The sequence below is a fragment of the Myiozetetes cayanensis genome, unplaced genomic scaffold, assembly GCF_022539395.1.
Source record: "Myiozetetes cayanensis isolate MyiCay16 unplaced genomic scaffold, myiCay2020 scf3, whole genome shotgun sequence".
Lineage (NCBI taxonomy): Eukaryota > Metazoa > Chordata > Aves > Passeriformes > Tyrannidae > Myiozetetes > Myiozetetes cayanensis.
This window is the reverse complement of record NW_026087521.1, coordinates 25,729,669-25,749,531: the sequence shown is the minus strand read 5'-3', so window position 1 is coordinate 25,749,531 and position 19,863 is coordinate 25,729,669. Positions and strand designations below refer to the sequence as shown.

Below are 19,863 nucleotides of genomic sequence, written 5' to 3'. Positions count from 1 at the left end.
TATGAATCAAAATAGTTTAAGTAGTAGAGCCTTTTATGCAAGCATATCCTGTTGTGCTGCCTTGCTTTTTCATGAAGTGTGACTCTTTTTGTAGTTAGCTGTAGGAAGTCATGCTTTCTTAGTCTGATTCCACGGGAGTATGCTGCTTCACAATTTGAAATTGTACTGTCTAGCTTAAGTCTAAGCTACAGCAGACTATAATTCTCTAATTTTCAAGTACTGAAAATGTGCAGCTTTACCAGATGCCTGCTTGCTTGTTTTATTGTATTGACATGAGAGGGCTTTGCTGCTAAGGAAGATTTGGACACTGAAACAACTTACCAAGTGTTCCACTTATTTGCAAGTATACACCAGCATTATATCATTACAATTTCTTTTCCAGATTAAGGCCATTTGGTGAATTTTCTGTGACTACCAGAAATGAAAAAATTATTATTATTATGGGTTTTTTCCATTTGCTGTAACTCCAGATCTCTTCTCTGGTTCTTCTGGCAGTATTACACCAAGCAGTGAGGTTGGTTTTCCTCTACAGTCTCCCATAATTCAGGAGTGCAGTAGTTCAGAGAGCTCTGAAGATTGAGAAAGATTATAAATTTGCCACAGATCTTCTGTTCCTGCCTTTTATCTGTGTTTGTGCTTAAACAACTGAAAGACATTGGGACCAAATCCTGGTGCCCCTGAAATCAATAATATATTTATGTCTGATCTCAGGCAAAGGAGGATTGGCCTTTAGGATCTGCTCAAGAACTGGGAGTGCAGGAGAAATCATGCTATTCACATAAGAAAGAGTGCATCCAGTGGTTCCTTGGTAACAAAATATTTCAAGTGCACTTTGAAATATGCTAACTTTTGTTTATTTTTGGTGGAGTTCTGTGCGTCTCATTGCTTAGGTTCCAAGAAATGTATAGTCTTTGTAAAGCTGACCTGTAATTACTTGAGAATTTGATGAAACAATACGGGGATTGTTGTGGGAATGTCTTCAAATGTTAAAAGTCTGTTCTGCAAACTTTGTACCAGAGCCTTCTATGGGGAGATGAATCAATGTTGTTAGGAGATGGTGCTAGTGCATTCACTTTGTTTACTTTGGTTTTCTATGTCTGCCTGCCTTCTCAGAAAACTTGCTTGGAGCCAGACTGTAGCAGCCCTCTCTCTGTCTTTTCATAATTGATCAGGGGATGACTGCCTTCCCTGAGGGTTAAGACGTGGCAACTTTTTCTGTTTGCTCAGCATCTCAATGCAGTAGTTCAAACATTGTTCACACCAGCTGGCAGTGTAATGCCATATGCACATCTTGTCAAAGCAACTGTTGTCATGGATACTAGAAACTATCTTAAAAACCAGCTCATTTGAGTCTAATCAAAATAGTACCTTTCTTTATCAGTTGAGAATCTTTATTATTTTAGGGAACATTGATCAAATGGCATTTATTGCAGTATATTCCATCTACAGTGGGTTTTAAAAACATAGATAATACTGTGATGTATTGTAAAGCTGTAACTGCTATTTACTGAGTTGATTTTTTTAAAGGGGAATAAAATGAGTTCTCCAGGTAGTTTCAGTGGAAATATTTTGAATATTTTTTTATTTATAAGTAAATACTACTTTATAACATTTGACATTTAAAAATAATTTTAAAGGCGAAAAATAGTATAGATCAGCATTCTTTGGGTAAGTGGAATGTTTGTTTACATTTCATATGTTTAACTGTATTTTGCTGAATTGTAATGAAAATGTAAAATAAATGAAAACATCATCTATTTTGATTGGGATACTGTCATCCCTGAGCCCGATCTGGTTGGTTGAGCAGTAATTTCTTTGTTCTCTGGTTTTCCTAAGAATGCAAATTAAAACCACTCATTTTTATTTGGCATTAAAACTGCACTCTTTTTTTATCAAATGAGAGGTTTCTCCTTGAATTGTAAGTACAAAAAGTGTTTTTAATCTTCAATGAATATCCTTATTAATTCACTTTCAAGATAATCTGATGTTGATTTGTCAAATTTAATTACAGCTTCTGGTAACACTTGAAGTCTACTTGCTTTTACTTCAAATTGTAATATGAAAATGCAAATTGAATGATAATTTGCAAGGGAGTGGGCATTTTAGTTGAACACTCAAAGACAAGTTCCTTGTGGAAATGAGGCTATTGATGCAGTTTATGATTTTTCCTCTTCAAGCACTTCAAACAAATTAACTTTATTTCCTGCAGGATTTCATGTACATCCATATATTCTAGGGAAGTCTTATATATGTACTTTCAGAATATTTTTTTTAATGTTTTAAGTAAAAAAAAAAAACCCTGAAGTCTGAAATCTAGCAAATACAAATCAAATAGGAGGGGAATTATGTTTGTTCACTTGGACTTTTACCTAACATTAGCAATGAGTAACTCATTTCTTTCTAGGAGCTAGTCAAATTTATTTACCTTTTTTTTTTTTTTTTTTTTTACTTTTAGGCACTCCAGGCAGCAAGGCAGCTGCTTTTACAGCAACAGACAAGTGGACTGAAATCTCCTAAGGGCAGTGAGAAACAGAGACCGCTGCAGGTTAGTAAAGAATCCTTGATTTTGGGGCCTTAATCTCAGGGAAGAGTGCTTGCTCACACATAAGGGATGTGTGCCAATTCCTGTACTGTAATACTATGCATGTGCTTATTCACATACTGGAGGTTACGGGCTTCTTGCTGCTGACTTCACAGAAAAAATCCACTATAGGTTACAAAGGCCTTTTGTGACTATAGATGCTTAAAAGGTCTAAGATTCAGTTCAGTTGCTGTGGTATACATTAATTCTTTATGGACACATAACAGAATTGGTATGTGACTTTTATACATACATGGATTAAATTGTAAAAATGTGTTAAGAATAAGAGTAAAACAGTGTCTTGGGGGGAAAAAAGCACCTTAATAATTACTTGGTACTATATCTGTAGCAAACAGAGGAGTGCTCAGAAACTTAACAACACAACTACATGAAATTATGGAAGGGCTGCTTCTGACATTTTAGAAAAAAATATATGTCATTGAGTTTTACACTAAGACGTTGTTGGGCTTCAGATTGTGTTCAAAATAGAATAGAAGTTCTGTTACTGAATAATTATTTAAAATGCATTATTAGTAAAAATATAAAGAGAGTTTAGTCTGGGAAAATTTTATCTGAGTGACACTTTTCTGTGGTATTAACTCATTTATTTCTAATTGAGAGTTCCATATGAAATTGCATTCTGCTGACAAAACTTGTTCTCTCTTGCATATAGGCCAAATATGAGTGTTTAACTGCTGAATTACATTTTGTTGCAGACAGTTCTATTTTGTTCAGAAAATTAAAAAAATCCTATCATTCTCTTCCTCACATCTATTTTTCTGGGTGAGCCCTTATTCTCCTGGGTCTTCCCCTGTTTTCTGATGGAGCAGGATTTTTTTATCTCATTTTTAGGGTTTTTTTGTGCATAATGGAGGACTTCAGGCACTAGAATTTATCTTTTTCTCCACCAGGGAGATGTTGTGAAATCCGTTCACTTGTGCACTTTTTGTATGTTATTCACATTGTCTCCTTTTCTTTGTAAAACTTCGTGGAGCAATGTTGGGCCCAGCAAACAGTTCCACATTCCTGATCAGCTTTCTTCAAATATACTTCTAAATTTGTATTTATTTGCTCAGAACCAAACAAGAACTTAGGAATATGACTAAATAAAGTGGAAAAAATGAAAACATCTTGTGTTGGCATCCTGGTATACTGTAGTTTTAGTCCAGTCCAGAGGCTGAGTCCCAGGACCTTCTCAACTTTCCACTCTTCACCCTTGACTTTGCTTTGTATCAAATATCTTCTACACTAAAGGCACTCAAGAAGAGTAGCCATAAAAGCAGGAGTTTATGAACTATGTAGTTTTTTAAAGTTTTTAGAAGCAGAATTGTTGATCTTGAATTGGTTGAATAGTGGAAATGGTTGATTTAATAAATACTGTGAAAGTAGTTTATTCTGCCACCTCCTTGTTCTGAAAGATAACATTGGCTGTACCAGAAGTGTACGAGATCCATCTTGCCCTATATCATATCTCTGGATTACACAAAACACTAAGTATATGAAACAGGCAAAAATAGTGTTGTTTTCCCAGTATATATTCCCCAGTGATCTTACTTGAATCCTATACCTTGTAAACCAGAGCAGTTCAGGAGCTACAGACTTCTCTGTTCACATTCTCCACCCATTCTTAAACCTCGTTTTCAAGACTAAAGAAGTCTGGGGGTGCACTGTTTGTGGTAGGCATTGATGAAAGGATAGAAAACCATGTTTGGAAACAAAAGGCAGTGACACATAGAACCCAGAGGATGATGAGATGAGGAGAGGGAACCTTGTGCTTTCATGCTCCCAAAGCACTAACCTTGGCCTAATGCCTTTAAATGCCATGGATTGGTGTATTGTAGAGATGTGCTGCATCACTTGTTTCCCAGGCGGAGTCAGCATCTCATGAGTCACACTCATGAGGAAGAAAATAAAGAAAATAATTTTATTTTCAGAATTGTTACATACTCTCTAAAGCGTAGATTACTGCTCATGTTTCCAAATTATTCTTCTGTTATCAGTGTATGCACAGTGCCTCTTGTTGGCCTTGAACACTTCTTTGGTTTATTTTTAAAGGAGAAGGAAATGGAATTTGCTCCCAGACTTTGGTTTATGTATCAAATACCATGTAAATTCAGGTATGAGCATGAATTCCATTTTAGTTTTGTTCTTTAGTGAAAAGGATGTATAAAGGTTTTGAAAATGAGTCCTTGGAGCACTTCTATTTCTGTCTTTTACTGTTCATTATTCATTATTTGGTGGAAATTTATGTTTTGAGCATGTTTCCTGTTTGACCAAATACTGTAATATGGGTCATAAAGTTGTAGAGCCATATTGATTTACTGTGCCAAATTTAATGGCAGCTTTAGCCAAAATATTCTGGCAGTAGGAATTGCAAATGTGTATAAGGTTTATAAGACAAAAATAGAGGTTTATAAGATGAAAAATACTTGTACTTGTGTTTGTGCTTAAGAAAACAGACATCTCCCAATATTTTACAGTACTTTAAAATTAGTGTGTATCTAATTTCCTCTATTTCAGAGCAATTTACTAATGTGGCAACTGGAGATATATTAGAACAGATTTATAAATCTTGTAAAAATGTAATAGAAGTTTTAAAACTAGCTCGCACATCTGCTGGCAAATTTGTGTATTAGGTAAGCCTTGCCATTGCATCTCTTGTGCCCTGTATTTTAATGTAAACCACTCTATTGTTCCACATGCCAAAGAGGGGAAAAAAACACAGTACTTATTTTAGTGACCATCTTTTTTTTTTGGTGGGGAGGGAAGTAGCATATGATGCTTTTATGTATGTTCTCTCTCTGTTATTCCATAATGCGTCAAGTATTTTAGTGACTTACAGCACCTACTAGCTAATCAGCAAGTTGAAAGCTGATTGAAGAAACCTTCAAATTTGTGTCCTCAACTTTGCAAAAAAAGGGTGTTGGGTAAGTCGTCATGTTCTACTGTGCTTTACAGAGGGGGTGGTTTTAGAGGAACTGCTGGGATTTTCCTAGAATAATTTATCTTTTGTATTCTCACAGAAAGCCTTTATAAATTTACTGCTAACTATGTGATCTACTATAAAGGTGTAATGTAGTGGAAAATGTTTTTGTTTTAGTTTCTGATGCAAAAGTTACCCTTATCTAGTAGTTATCCTATATATTCAGGGACAGGAGGTTTATATTTAGATCGCGAGTTAACAGAATACCTGCAAAAACTACAGTTTTAAATAGACACTTGTCTTGATCTACTATTACTTTGATTTACATTTGTCTGGGTTTCACACTGCAGATGGCGTAACCATTAGCATGTCTTATGTAAAACAGAAGAAGAAAAACATCCTTTTTGACAAGCTTGAGTACCAATTGTGGTAGTGATTTTACTTTCATATATAGATATCCGAATAAATGTATTTGAAACATGTTTATATTTGCCATTCATTACACTGATGCACCAATTGAATGGATCCAATCAGTACATACATTGATTAATGACATATTGCAAAATAGCTACAGAGAGTTTGTGATGAGAGCTGAGGATAATATTAACCTGCATATGATGAGATAATAGCATTTACTTCTTTACTGTGCATCCAGCAAAACATTGCAGTAGTAAGGTTAAGATTTTTGAAGTACTGTTTTTTGTTTCAGAATATTTTTCTTTCGCGAAGAATCTGTGATAGTGTTCATCTGATCGCTTTCAAGGATTTTTCTCCTTATCACCAAATTTCCATATTAGGCATAACTGGTAAAATGTCAATTTGGCTCTTAGAACCTGTAGATCATTCTCCTAGAGCAGAAAGTCACTGTCCTTGTGGCCACTGAAGAACCCGTTGTCATCTAGCTTGAGTTTTAAAATGGAAGCGTTATTTTCGTGTTACATTTACAGTCATGAGTGAAACTTGTGGTACTTCAAGAACCTTGCAGAACACAAGAATAACCCAAAGGCAAATGCTGTCAATTTTCTGCCATAGAAGGGTGTTTGTGTACAGCATTGCAATTATTTCCCTTTCAGGTAGGCAATCGATGCTTAGACTAATCTGTCCATGATACACATACTGTTGTTGTCTGCATAGCATAGTGATTTGGACGCCTAGTTGTGATTTTACATGTTTGCTCTAAGAGCTATGAAAAGCCTATATATTTCTATTCCCTGTAATGTCTCTAAGTAAGCTACTACTAGAGCAGTAGCTTATTTTCATACAATCAGACTTCAATTAGAATAAATAGGTAATTATCTTCTGCCCCATGAATTGGTTAGGGTTTTTTTCCTTCAAGCTAGGAGATTTGTTTCAACATCATACTAATGCATTCTGTAAGAGGATGGCATGTCATGAAATCATGACTCCTGGAATCAAAGGGTTAAGCTCAGTGTGTACCAAGCCTGTTGTATAAATATCACGCTGTATGGAGTGTTGAGTTGTTATGGTAAGCTTTGTTTATTTAGCATGAGCACTTCACTGAAGTGTAATCATTTGGTAAAATTTGGGAAAAGTAAGTATACACTTAATTACTTAATGTTTATTGCATTAGTGCATAGTATCAGAAGGACCTCTTGTTTTTAAAGATATTAAAAATGCCAAAAATTGGCATGAAAATTTAGGATGAAAAGATATTCATAGTCTCTTTTAACTTACTCTCCTTGCTTTACTCTCTTCTAGTTTGGTCATCTCCCTTTGGATATTGATATGGGTCTGAATTTAAAATTAATTTCATATAATAAATAAGTAAACATATAATTTATATTGTAATTTTTAGTTACTTTCTTTAACATATCTAAGGAGCTGATGAGAGATAAGAAATAGAGAATGTGGAAAAAAAGAAGCAAGTCCCACTGCTTTTAAATTATATCCTCCAATTTAATGTACATAGACTTCAACCATGCATGTGTAATGTCAGTAAAAAAATTCCGATTTTAAAAACAGCAAAAAAATTGTTATGGATGTAACTTAGAGAGTTTTCTTTGCATTACATTCAACAAAAATAGAAATAAATCTGTTCTAAAACTGTCTTTCCAAAAACCGTGTGTTACATATTTCTGTTTATCTAATGGATGCTGCTAAGCGTAAGAAGTAGGAGGATTTTGTACATGGTAGAAAGCACTGATTTAGAAAGATCCAAATGCTTAATATGGAGTGATAAACAGTCTTTCTCCCTCTTGAGTATAATTCTGGAGGAAATATGTGGCCTACATATAAGCAAATATTGAGGCTTGGGGTAAATTAAATTTGGAGGATAGCTGCCTGAAAATCGTAAGTCCCATTTTCCCTCATAAGTCTGTTAGGAAGAATATGCAGTTATCCTCTAAGGTGCAGAAATTTGCATCAGTGATACCCACTCTAAAGAGAAGGTTAACACCAAGAGATGGAGAGAAGGCAAGGAGTTATTTTTAGGTAAGGTGTAGGGGGAAGGGAAAGGAGAAATAGGCATGTTCAAGCTTACATAGTGTAGAAAACAGGAGTTCCATTGAGGTAGAGAGATAAAAACAGTAATAAAGAAAAAAACTTGGATTTTTTTTCTTTATTGACGATGGAAGTGTCAGTATTATAAACTTACTGGGAAGTCTTATTTATAGAGATAGAAGTCTACTCCCAAGACTTCTGTCCTGTCTTTGATAACCCCTTTTACTCATGAAAACCCATATTTTGCATCACATCCCATTCACTGTAAAGTCTTTCATTAACAGATTTACTCTAAATCACATTTTACTCTTGAAAACTCCAGTATTAAAAAAGTACATCTATTAAGAAAGTGTCACTAGTAATATGGTTTCCTTTGTAATTTAAAGTTTATATCAGTCATGTTGAGGTGTTATCTTTTATTGTAATTTTCAGGGATAGAAAATAATACAGCTAATCTTATGTATGATCTTTGTAATACATGGCAAAATATTTACTAGCAACTTCTAGCAGAAGTTATAGTGATATTATGCAAGTTCTGTTTACAGGTATTGAATATGCAGAATACTAATTAGTATTATTGTGTGATCAGGGATTTCAGGATGCAGTTTAATTTAAGCAAATATCTGTGCAGAGTCTGATGTGCTGCTCTATTACTGTGACTGTCCAGGAATTGTCCCCTATATCACTATCACATCAAATGATGGGACCTCTCTTGTTGATTCTAGTACTTCTAGAGGATTGGGAGGGAAGGGAGAACACACACTGCTTCACCCAGATTTAGAAAGGCAATCCTTCAGAGAGAATGCCTTGGTCTTTTCACAGCAGCTTTTACACGGCAAACCGGCAGACTCATTTTTCCCTCATGGTAGAATGTGCAGCCTGCCTGACACCAGGAAACAGTGCTGTGAATGGGATAAGTGGTCTGGATTTTATATACTGAACTATGGGAATCTCCAAGCACTACTGAGAAGTTTATTTGCCTTGTTTGAGCAGCTTGAAAGCTCTGTCCCTGGTAGCCCTCCTGGTGCAACCAGCACGCATGGTTGCGATTGCTCCTCTTTGGGCTGTGTGAGTGGTTCCACTGCAATGCTGGGAAGTGTAGGTTTCTTTGAGCCACTTCTCCAGGCTCTTGCAACAGGTCCGATCAGCCTGATTCTCTTACCAGCTGGCTCATTGCCCAGAAAAGCTTGTGAAGAGCTGAGAGGGAATGTGTGAATGGTTCACCACTCAGTGTGCAGCTGTATTAAAGAGTCGCTCCCAGGCAGGGCCCTAATTGTGCCAGTTTAGGATCTCACCACTCATGCAAGAGTCTCCTGATACTCTTGAATTTGAAAAACGCATTAGTGTACGTTGATTTAGAAATTACCAAAGCAGGAAAAGCAACTTGACAAAATATTCTGTGAATACTCTAGATGGGTGTGGATTTTTAAAAATTGTATCTAGTTAATTTATTATTAAGGAAAGTCTCTGTTTTTTTCAAGCCAGAAGGTTTTTCATTTCATCAGGCAATTATAAAAGTCAAGGAAATTTTCTTACAAAACCAAAGTTCTGTGACTAAATAATGAAGGTTCTTCAGTCAATAGCAGCGTATGCAACTTTGCACATGAAAATTCAGTCTTTCTTCATGGCCATTCAAGGCATTCCTTGAGCAGATTACTTCCCATACTTTTCAGATTACTTTTTGTTTGTGAATTGAATTCTTTACTTGACGTTTTCTAATTGTTAGACATTTTGTAGTTTGTGTCATAATTGTCCAGCTTGCTTTACCAAGCAGGCTGACTTTACTGGGGGTGTGAGGAGCAGGCTAATCAGGAATCTGAAAGTATGCCAAGATCAACATGGGTGTTAATTTCAGTTTGCCTTCACTTGGAATGTATACATGCAAAATTTTATTAAAAACTGTTAAAATAATCCAAATGATGGTACAGTTCACAGTAATGCTATAGAAGAAAAGCTTTACTATGTGTGCTGCTGAAAAAGCAGTCACACAGTACAGTGGAAAAGCATAACAAACCGTCTTGTTGTGAAAGGGGATTGTCCAGCAATTGCCACTTTGATATTCTAAGTCTTTTTATACCTTCTTATGCTCCTAATGTGCTTTTCTTCAGACAAACAGATGAAGGTGTTATGAAATAGAATTAATGGTAAAAAATTTACTAAACACTACTTCAGTGCTTTACTACTTGATTATGTGAAGCTTTGAAAAGCAATCGCATAATAATAAATGTACAAAGGGAACTGTAAAGTGTGTCAGCAACATCAGTATGCTTCAAGGATCATACCAAGAACCTGAAGTATGAAGAATGAGATTTTCCCTCAAGTGTTCATAGTAAATCCATTTATTCAATAAATATACTTTCAGTCTTATAGGAAAGACAGCCTCCACAGTATTGAGGAGAGTGAATGTAGTAACCCAACGTCAGAAAAAAAAAATCAAAAATCAACTCTGTGCTTGTAAAAGTGATTTCTAAATTGATGCAGCTGTACTGTATTGCACACATAGCTATGGGCTGGATGCTTATGAAAAATCAAATTACCAAATTAAAGTAAAATATTTCCTAATAGAATATGCTGTGTGAAGTCATAGGCAAAACAGTGTATGTTTCTGTTTTAGGAACAGGGTGGGATACCATGAATAGCTTCAGTTTGAGAGCATAGTATCTGAAGGGGAGTTAATAATGGAAATTTAGATGCAAATGGTGATTGATGTTGGCATATACAAAAAAATATCTCTTGATTAGTAAGGACTTAACCCATACTCCTGGTGAGCAAGAAAAAATGCCAAACTACAATCCTTCTGTAATAACAGGGGTCATGTGCTTTACCCATGGAAAAGAAAACGGGTGAGTAGGGCTGGGCTGTTGTATAAGCTAGATGTCTTTCAAAAATGTAATTTAAAAAGCAAATTCTAATAAATATTAAAAAATACAGGAAAAAACATGGTCATGTGTTGACGAACTTAGAAATTTTTTTTCCTTAGTCTTATGTCCATCATCTAAATGAAAAAGGAAGAGAATAGTGTGCTGATCATTCAATGAACATGGTGCATCATATCAACAGATTGTTTTAAAGGGATTTTAATGCCTTCTTGAAATTATAAAATTTACATGAAATACCTTAAAGAACATGATAGTTTATTATTTTTTTCAAAAGTTAATTTTATTGTCTTCATGGCCTGTTTCATGAATAGAGAACACTGAAGACTCTATACTAACTGGCATATAGTAAAATATAGGTACCATAGTAAGTTCACAGTATTTCATCTATTTAAATTCACTTTCAGTGTATGACCATTTTGGTTATTTTAGTCCTCACTTACATTACTACAAAAGATAGTGATTTCTATAAGCATAATCCAGGTAGCTGTAGCTTTCACATAATTTTATATAGTCTGCATTTTTTCAGGCTATTGGATACAAAGATGTATTGACTTCATAATTATCAGTAAGACTTGTAAGAAATACCGCTGACTTAATAAATATGGATATCTTTAGTAGGAAGGCTTTAATTCCAAAACTAATTTGCTTTTCACAGCAAATGAAACAAGAATCAGAATTTATTTTTAAAAAACACCACCAATTTTTAAAATATTTTTTCTTCCAAAAATACCTACTTTCATAATGGTTTAGAGTGTTTATAGTGTTGAGATGGTTGTCTCACACTGCCTGAAAATAAAGTGAATTTGTCTAACAGCCCACTTATGACATCATTGTTATTGTAACCATTTTAGGGCCTGGCATATAATCTGACCCAATAAGTCTCAGAGTCAAGATTAAGAGAGGGGCCTCTTTTCCACATTAAGAAAAGTCATGGTAATTTAGCATCTTGCAAAGTAGTTTAGTCTAGGAAAATGTTTTGTTTTGTTCTGGTTTGGGTTTTATTTCTGGGTAGAGAATACTTGCTTACAGTTCTTTGAGTGAGTATTCAATCATTGTAATTAGACAGGGGTGGTACAGTTTGTACTGTAATACTCCACCTAATACCCCTAGAAACAAATAATTATGAATTTGAGTATGATTCTTTAGAATATTTGCAGTTAACAAACATAAGTGCTATTGTATCAACCTTAATATTTGTAACTAACAGTGTCCTGAAATACTTCCAGAAATAGTACTGTTTAACAGCAGCTATTAAGACTGATTTCCTAATCCTCTGGGACTTTGGTAACATTGTCAAGATAAATTGAAATATTAAAACCTGCCAATTGATTATAGGACTTGGACTGTCAGTATAAGATATTTATCAAATTTCATTTGATTTTTTGGATTTTTTTTTTTAATATAAGTAAGTATAGTAAGAGAGAAGTAACAGGAAGTGCTTTGGGAAAGGTTTGAATACAGTAATGGCATCATCTTTAAAATAAGTTCTGGTTTAATGAAAACTCACAAAATTATTTGATAATGCTTTTGGTATGTGTGGAATCATTCAGCTTTTTTAAAACTCTACTTTTACTGATAGCAGAATTGCACCTCTTCTTGTACTTAAGGTGGGATCTAAATGTATCAGAGTTGTTGATACATGATTTACACAGAAATTGGTTCTCAGTTAAACCTCTGTGAATGTCAAAGATTTTAGGATGAACTCACAAACAGAATCCTATTTCATGGAAGAATCGTTGCTGCTTAAGTCACTTCTTTTCGTCTGTAAAACTGTCAACAGAAATTCTAAAAAGGTTTTGAAAAACTTAGTTTTAACTGGCAGATCATTTTATATTGTCCTTGTTTTTCCCTTGGTGATTACACCAAAACCACAGAGCCTTTAGAGCGGTGCCACAAAAATGGTGAATAAGTTGTTCTTCCTCTTTTCATTCTGGGACATTTATTGTTGTGATTTTCATTTCATTACGTATCAACATTTTTTGTGTTATTATTAATTATTAATTTTCAGTTTGTTTTACATAAGAAGAATATGCTTTTTGGAATCATAGTTAGTGTGCTTCCTCTCATAGAGAAAAAACAATGAGGAATTGTTTTATCTAGACACTTGGCTTGACTAGCAGCCCACGATCAAACACCCACTGTTTTTAAACTTAAAATGCAATAGATTTCATCCTCAGTATTGATCTCATTGTTAGGATGAAACTTTTATTTTATTCTTCTTAGTAGTTATGAACAGCTTTATGTTAGAGATTTGGGTCTTCTTGTATTATTAACTGTACACAATTTTAATGCGAGTCAGATACCCAGAGAGCATACAGTGCGTTTGGGCACCACTAACAGAGTGCAAGGAGGCAAAAGAACCACAGAGGCCCACAGAGACATGCATCATTGACGTACCTATTGAAGTGGGACTGAACAGCAGGCAGCTAGTTTATACTCCTACATCTCTGAGTGTATTTCATGCCCAACTGTGTGAGTACAAGGTATAGGTATACATTATTTACACTTTTCAGGGAATACAAAAATCCACCGGCTCAAGTTTTGAATAATAGTGGGTAAAGGAGAAGGAGATATGATCCATACAGATCCTAAGGTATCTCTGCTCTTTTATTATCCCTCCATCTCTAGCAGTTCATCTTTTGTATTTTATGGCTGTAGAGTTGCCTTTTAGCTACAACTACAAGTACTGAGGGTTCACAGGATGTAGTTGTTCTCTTGCACTTCATGGAGTAAGACACGAAATTAAACTGAAAGGATGATATAGGTTTTCAAGCAATATATATCCAAGCTCTGGAACTCGTCTCTATGTTTTTATGTCACTGTGGTTGTTCTCCCTGGGCACTGAATATTGACCACTGTAAAGGCAGCCCAATAGGCTAAATTACTATTTGGTTCTTCTGTCTTTTCAAGCACTATCCAGAAGTGGATTTTAACATATTTTAATTCCTGATGACTTGCTTTTGGCCATCCAAGTGAACATGCTGGTTCCACCAGCAAATCATCGTCCATTGGACTTCTCACAACTACTTCTAGTTGTACTTTGAAGACTAAAAGCCCTAAAAATATCTAACCTTTCCTGGTCAACCTCTTAAGGAACAATTTGCTTTGTGATACAATACTGACATCAGGATGATGCAGTGTGCATTTTGCTAACTATAATTACTCTGCATTGTGTTGAAAAGATTGGATTAATCTGATCAAGCTCAAGAAAAATAGTTAAACCCTCAAACAATTTCAGGCTACCTAACCACTTTCTAACACCACAGAGTCAATCAGATGCTCAACATGTATCATGATATGAAAGTATGCTCTTCAAAAAGGGAAAGATAATACTTCAGTTCCATTGGAAGCAGCTATATAGCTCTTCTGTTAGTTTATAGTTATGTTACTACTTCAACCATGCAGGCACTGAAGCCCAGATTTTTAGATTCTTGATCCTAGATACAGGACTGCAGTGTCTTTCCAATTGTAAGGAAGAGAAAAGGATCTTCCAAATTTTATATCTTCAGTTCCCATTCAAGTAACATACAGTAAATAAAAAGGAGAAAAAGACTGCCCTCTGTAGAAGTGAAGGGAGTATTTAAAAAAACACAGTTCTTAAAGTAGGTTCTGTTCTTTTGATGTATCAGTCTATCATCTACTATTAAGTTGGTGAAAGCAGGCATGAAACACTGTATTAAAATTAGGTATAATTGCTAATTTTAACTTTATTGTGGGGTATAGTCCGCATACCACCTTATGATTAACTGTCCTGTTCTGAAATAAGCTTAATTTCAATGCCGTAGAAAGCTAAGTAAGTTTGTACTAAAAGAGCATGACAAGGAGTGATTTAGTGGCAGAACATAGGCAGTTGAGGCATTTTTGTTGTATTTCATATATGTGGTATGTTTCTGGGTATACTGGTTTGCTAATTAAAATATCAGATATACATTTAAAAACTAATTGTTCAATGTAAAAGTAAATCTTCCATATGTTTGGTCTCACTGAGAACAATTTTATCCCTTCTGGTTTTCTTCCAGCTCTGACAAAAGCAGCAAAGAAATTGTACTGGGAGGTAGTAGATATTAAAAAATATTTTGGGTTTCCCTTTTCCTAAGACCAATGTCTATGTTTCTACTCTCTGAGAGATCCAAGGAGGACTTTGTATGGGTATGATAAAATGGCTCACCTTAACCATAAGACATATATGAAAGATTAGGGTATGATCTTACTCCTAGGGGGTAATTTCTGATTTACATCTTTAATGTTGAGGCTAATTTTAGATAAAAGATTGTGCCAGTTTTTCTGCTGATCAGCTCTCCCTAGTGTAGTCATCCATCCTACTCTTGCTTTGATAAGAGTGTTTATCATTGGGAAAAATATGAAGGGAACTGAAGACCTCATCAGGAAGAATGGCTGCTTTTATAACCCTCATGAAAAAGTGTGCATACCAAACTCCACAGAGACTTCTTTCAAGAATTTTCTGAGTCTTAAAATGACACTACAGCTTTGCATTGGAAACGAACTATGAACAAATTGATGTAGGTATCATGTTGTGTCATTTGATGCACATATCAGGTCTTTTAATCTAATATTAAAAGATTTGCATTATGTTGGGCGTGTTCCAGTTTCTACATGTTATTATATTGGTAGAATTATTTTAAAATAAATTTTATGAGATTTTTGACTTTTATTTTTTATTTGTTCTTTAGCAGAATCCTAGCTTTCCAGTAGTGTTTAACATCAGGAGGTCCTTTGCTTCCCAAACTGGGTATTATGGATGTACAAACCTTGGTTTAATGTGCTGAGCTGTTTAACTTTGTTCTTTCTTATTTTCTTTTGTAAGTGTATGTGTGATTGTGTTATGTGGTGTCTAGAGGTATAAATATTAGTTGACATGTCTATCTGATTGGGTAGGGCTATAGCAAACAGTGCAATTTCTTCTGCTACATCAGCACAGGGAGTTTCTGAGTCATTTGACTCAGCTACAGGGATGTTTCTTAGTGTGCTTAAAACCATACTCAGCAAAGACTGATGCAGTATCTCATCCAGTCAACCTATAAAATAATGTTAAATTATGAAATTTGTTTTATTTCTTTTTAGCCTGGAGAGGCTAAATATTTGGTGGAAGAAAGGAATAGGAAGAAATTTCCCAGTCCAGAATCCTGCTAAGTCACCTACTAGGAAGTACCAGACATCTGTGTCAAAGTAAATGATTCCCAGGAGGTATGCAGCGTGGCCTCTGCTTCACATTGTAGAATGTCTCTCTTTTACAAAATCTTTTTTCCTTTTTTTTTTTGTGTTACAGGAAATTGATTACTATTAAATTAAATATACACAATCTTAATATCAAAAATTCTCAAAATAATTTGTCTAATTCTTTGCCCATTTTCGTTTCTGATGACAGCTTACTGTGGTCCTACATCTTGTCCAGATTGGTTGTCATTTTTCTCTGCTGCAATGCCTGATTTTGCTGATAGTTAAGATCCCCAGTTGTTTGTGCTGTTAGGCAAGAACTGGAAAAGCAGTGTCAACTCATGTTGACATGACAGCTTCAGGCAGATGCCATACTATTTTCTGCACTGAAAGAATCATTTAAAGTACACTTATCTCTATTATCACTTTAATATAAAAACTTTTACAGTTTTTGATAGCCACCAGAGGAGCTGATACCCTGTATTACAAAGCTCCCATGACTGGGTGATGATTCAGTGTCAGAATGGCTGAGATTGTTCAAATCTGGCCCAACAACTTATGAATTTTATGTGTAGCACAGTATTTGATCATGGATCCCAGGTCAGAAACATATTCATCCTAAATATTTGTTCTAAAACAAAGAAGAGTCGTCTCTGCTTTTAGCAAAACCATCAGTTTAGAGGTTGCAGACAACATTTGGCATTATCCTTCATGATCATCTCTGTATCAGGCATGTGTGATGTGTTCAGTTATTTCCCACATGTGCTGCCTTTCCGTCATCTTTCTGTTTGAATGAGTTAAACATTACAGAATGGGGCCTAATGACAGTCAGAATGCATAGGAAGAGAGTCAATGTATTAAATTACTCAATTATTTCTTGTTTGTATATCAAAAAAGGAGCAGCATACATGTAGGAAGAATGTGTCATTAGTGTGTGAACTGTCATTTTGAATTATCAGTCAACTGTGGTTTTGTTGTCCTTTTCATGCTGCTGGCACAAAGCTCAGAGTTTTCCAAAAAGTGGAAAGTAGTGATTTTGAAAGAAAATGAAGTGGTGACCATTCCTTCTTATTTTGCTTAGAGCATAAGGATTTTGTTGGCACACTTTTATTGTACTGTGTGGTGACTGCAGATGTTTTTAACACACTTCACAGGAGGTGTATCTAGTGCAATAAGCTGTAAAATGTTGAGTGTCTATGTGTTGTTCATCTAGTCATGGAAATTAAACGTTCATTGTTACAGGAAACAGAGTAAAAAAAAAAAAAAAAGGCAAACAACAAAAAAGGCAGTTTAGCCTCTGTATTTTATCTCTGGTGAATATAAATTGTCCAACCGAAAAGCTTTTTTGTATAGGTTCATGTAAATTCAAAACAAGCATGCAAACAGAACAAAATGAAAACTTGATAAGAAGGGTTGGTGTGTTTATGTGACTCCGTGGCATATTCAGATTATGTGGTGTGATTTGTTCTGCAGCTGCTTCAAATTAAGAACAGGTGTAGAAGGCAGATTATGCAAATACTCATATTAATGTAATTGTGAAATTGGTGTGTTTATCACTGTGCCTTTAAAGAGTAGACCATACTCTTATTTTACATGTAAATGAGCTTTATTCTTGAGAGCTACTATTGGATAATGAGCTTATAAAGGAGAAATTTCTAGCATATGGTGAAACATTTCTAAAATGTAACATTTTCTTGTGTAGCAATTTATTTTATATATATAGTATAAACGTATTATAATCTGCTTTGTCTTCTTTAGAAAAATATATCTATGATGTAGTTTTAAAATCTAATTCATAGAACTAATGAACTCATATTTCTTTGTTGTTATTTTTTTATTTCACGTACCCCTTTAGTAAGACAACATTTGATCTCCTTCAACCATTTACTTTATATTTACAAACTTTTATAGACTTTTTGCCTTGTTCACTGTAAATCCCTAAGAAGTACACATTGGAGAGAAAATGTGTTTAAAAAGGATTTTTTACTTCCCAAGACCTACTCTATTTAAACAGTCTGGGTATCTGAGTTAAATATACATTTTTAAACATTATTTACCTCATGTTGCTAGTATGCATAGATTTTTAAATTATTGGCTAAGCTTTATGTTATTTTTATATCAGAGGGAGTTGGTATCAAAGGATGTCCAAAATTAGGAAATTATGGGAACTTTTTATTTTCTTATAATATGGACCTAGTTAACAAAAGTTACCTGGTATAAAAATCACAGAACACTATGATTCTAAGTGTTAGTGTATTTTCTTCCTTATATCTTTTGCACATGATATTGATTCATAGCAAATTATATTCTGTTAAAAGAAAATACTTGTTTTTATATATGTATATATATATACACTATATATATATATATATAAACACATATATACAGGACAATTTTTATATGCTGCCAATTAGGTAGACCAAATATTTGAAACTGAGTTTTATGCATTGGGTGCGATACTTTTGACTGGGAATCTGGGCCAAACAGTTGAGAAAATCTCTGCTTCTCAGGAAGCAGAGGCTGAAGGCACTGACTGCCAACAGCTGGCTACCAGGCAAACAAGACCAGAACAAGGTCTTCCTGCTTTTCTGTTTCTAATGGCTTTGGCTCAGATGGCCTCTGTATTTTATCTCTGGTGAATATAAATTGTCCAACCGAAAAGCTTTTTGTATAGGTTCATGTAAATTCAAAACAAGCATGCAAACAGAACAAAATGAAAACTTGATAAGAAGGGTTGGTGTGTTTATGTGACTCCGTGGCATATTCAGATTATGTGGTGTGATTTGTTCTGCAGCTGCTTCAAATTAAGAACAGGTGTAGAAGGCAGATTATGCAAATACTCATATTAATGTAATTGTGAAATTGGTGTGTTTATCACTGTGCCTTTAAAGAGTAGACCATACTCTTATTTTACATGTAAATGAGCTTTATTCTTGAGAGCTACTATTGGATAATGAGCTTATAAAGGAGAAATTTCTAGCATATGGTGAAACATTTCTAAAATGTAACATTTTCTTGTGTAGCAATTTATTTTATATATATAGTATAAACGTATTATAATCTGCTTTGTCTTCTTTAGAAAAATATATCTATGATGTAGTTTTAAAATCTAATTCATAGAACTAATGAACTCATATTTCTTTGTTGTTATTTTTTATTTCACGTACCCCTTTAGTAAGACAACATTTGATCTCCTTCAACCATTTACTTTATATTTACAAACTTTTATAGACTTTTTGCCTTGTTCACTGTAAATCCCTAAGAAGTACACATTGGAGAGAAAATGTGTTTAAAAAGGATTTTTTACTTCCCAAGACCTACTCTATTTAAACAGTCTGGGTATCTGAGTTAAATATACATTTTTAAACATTATTTACCTCATGTTGCTAGTATGCATAGATTTTTAAATTATTGGCTAAGCTTTATGTTATTTTTAGATCAGAGGGAGTTGGTATCAAAGGATGTCCAAAATTAGGAAATTATGGGAACTTTTTTATTTTCTTATAATATGGACCTAGTTAACAAAAGTTACCTGGTATAAAAATCACAGAACACTATGATTCTAAGTGTTAGTGTATTTTCTTCCTTATATCTTTTGCACATGATATTGATTCATAGCAAATTATATTCTGTTAAAAGAAAATACTTGTTTTTATATATGTATATATATATACACTATATATATATATATATACACACACATATATACAGGACAATTTTTATATGCTGCCAATTAGGTAGACCAAATATTTGAAACTGAGTTTTATGCATTGGGTGCGATACTTTTGACTGGGAATCTGGGCCAAACAGTTGAGAAAATCTCTGCTTCTCAGGAAGCAGAGGCT

General features: G+C 34.4%; 1 protein-coding gene across 11 annotated transcripts in view; it reads left to right on the top strand.

Annotated features, from left to right (window-relative positions):
- The window catches only part of FOXP2 (forkhead box P2), a 407,335-nt gene that overhangs the window by 284,075 nt on the left and 103,397 nt on the right, over positions 1-19,863 (top strand). For 10 of the 11 annotated variants that reach the window (XM_050324245.1, XM_050324243.1, XM_050324237.1 and 7 more), the window contains one exon: positions 2,456-2,545. In XM_050324245.1, the coding sequence (XP_050180202.1) occupies positions 2,456-2,545 (90 nt within the window). Of the gene's footprint in view, positions 1-2,455; positions 2,546-15,925; positions 16,049-19,863 lie in introns of those variants that run through there. The other variant, XM_050324247.1, reaches the window with a different exon arrangement.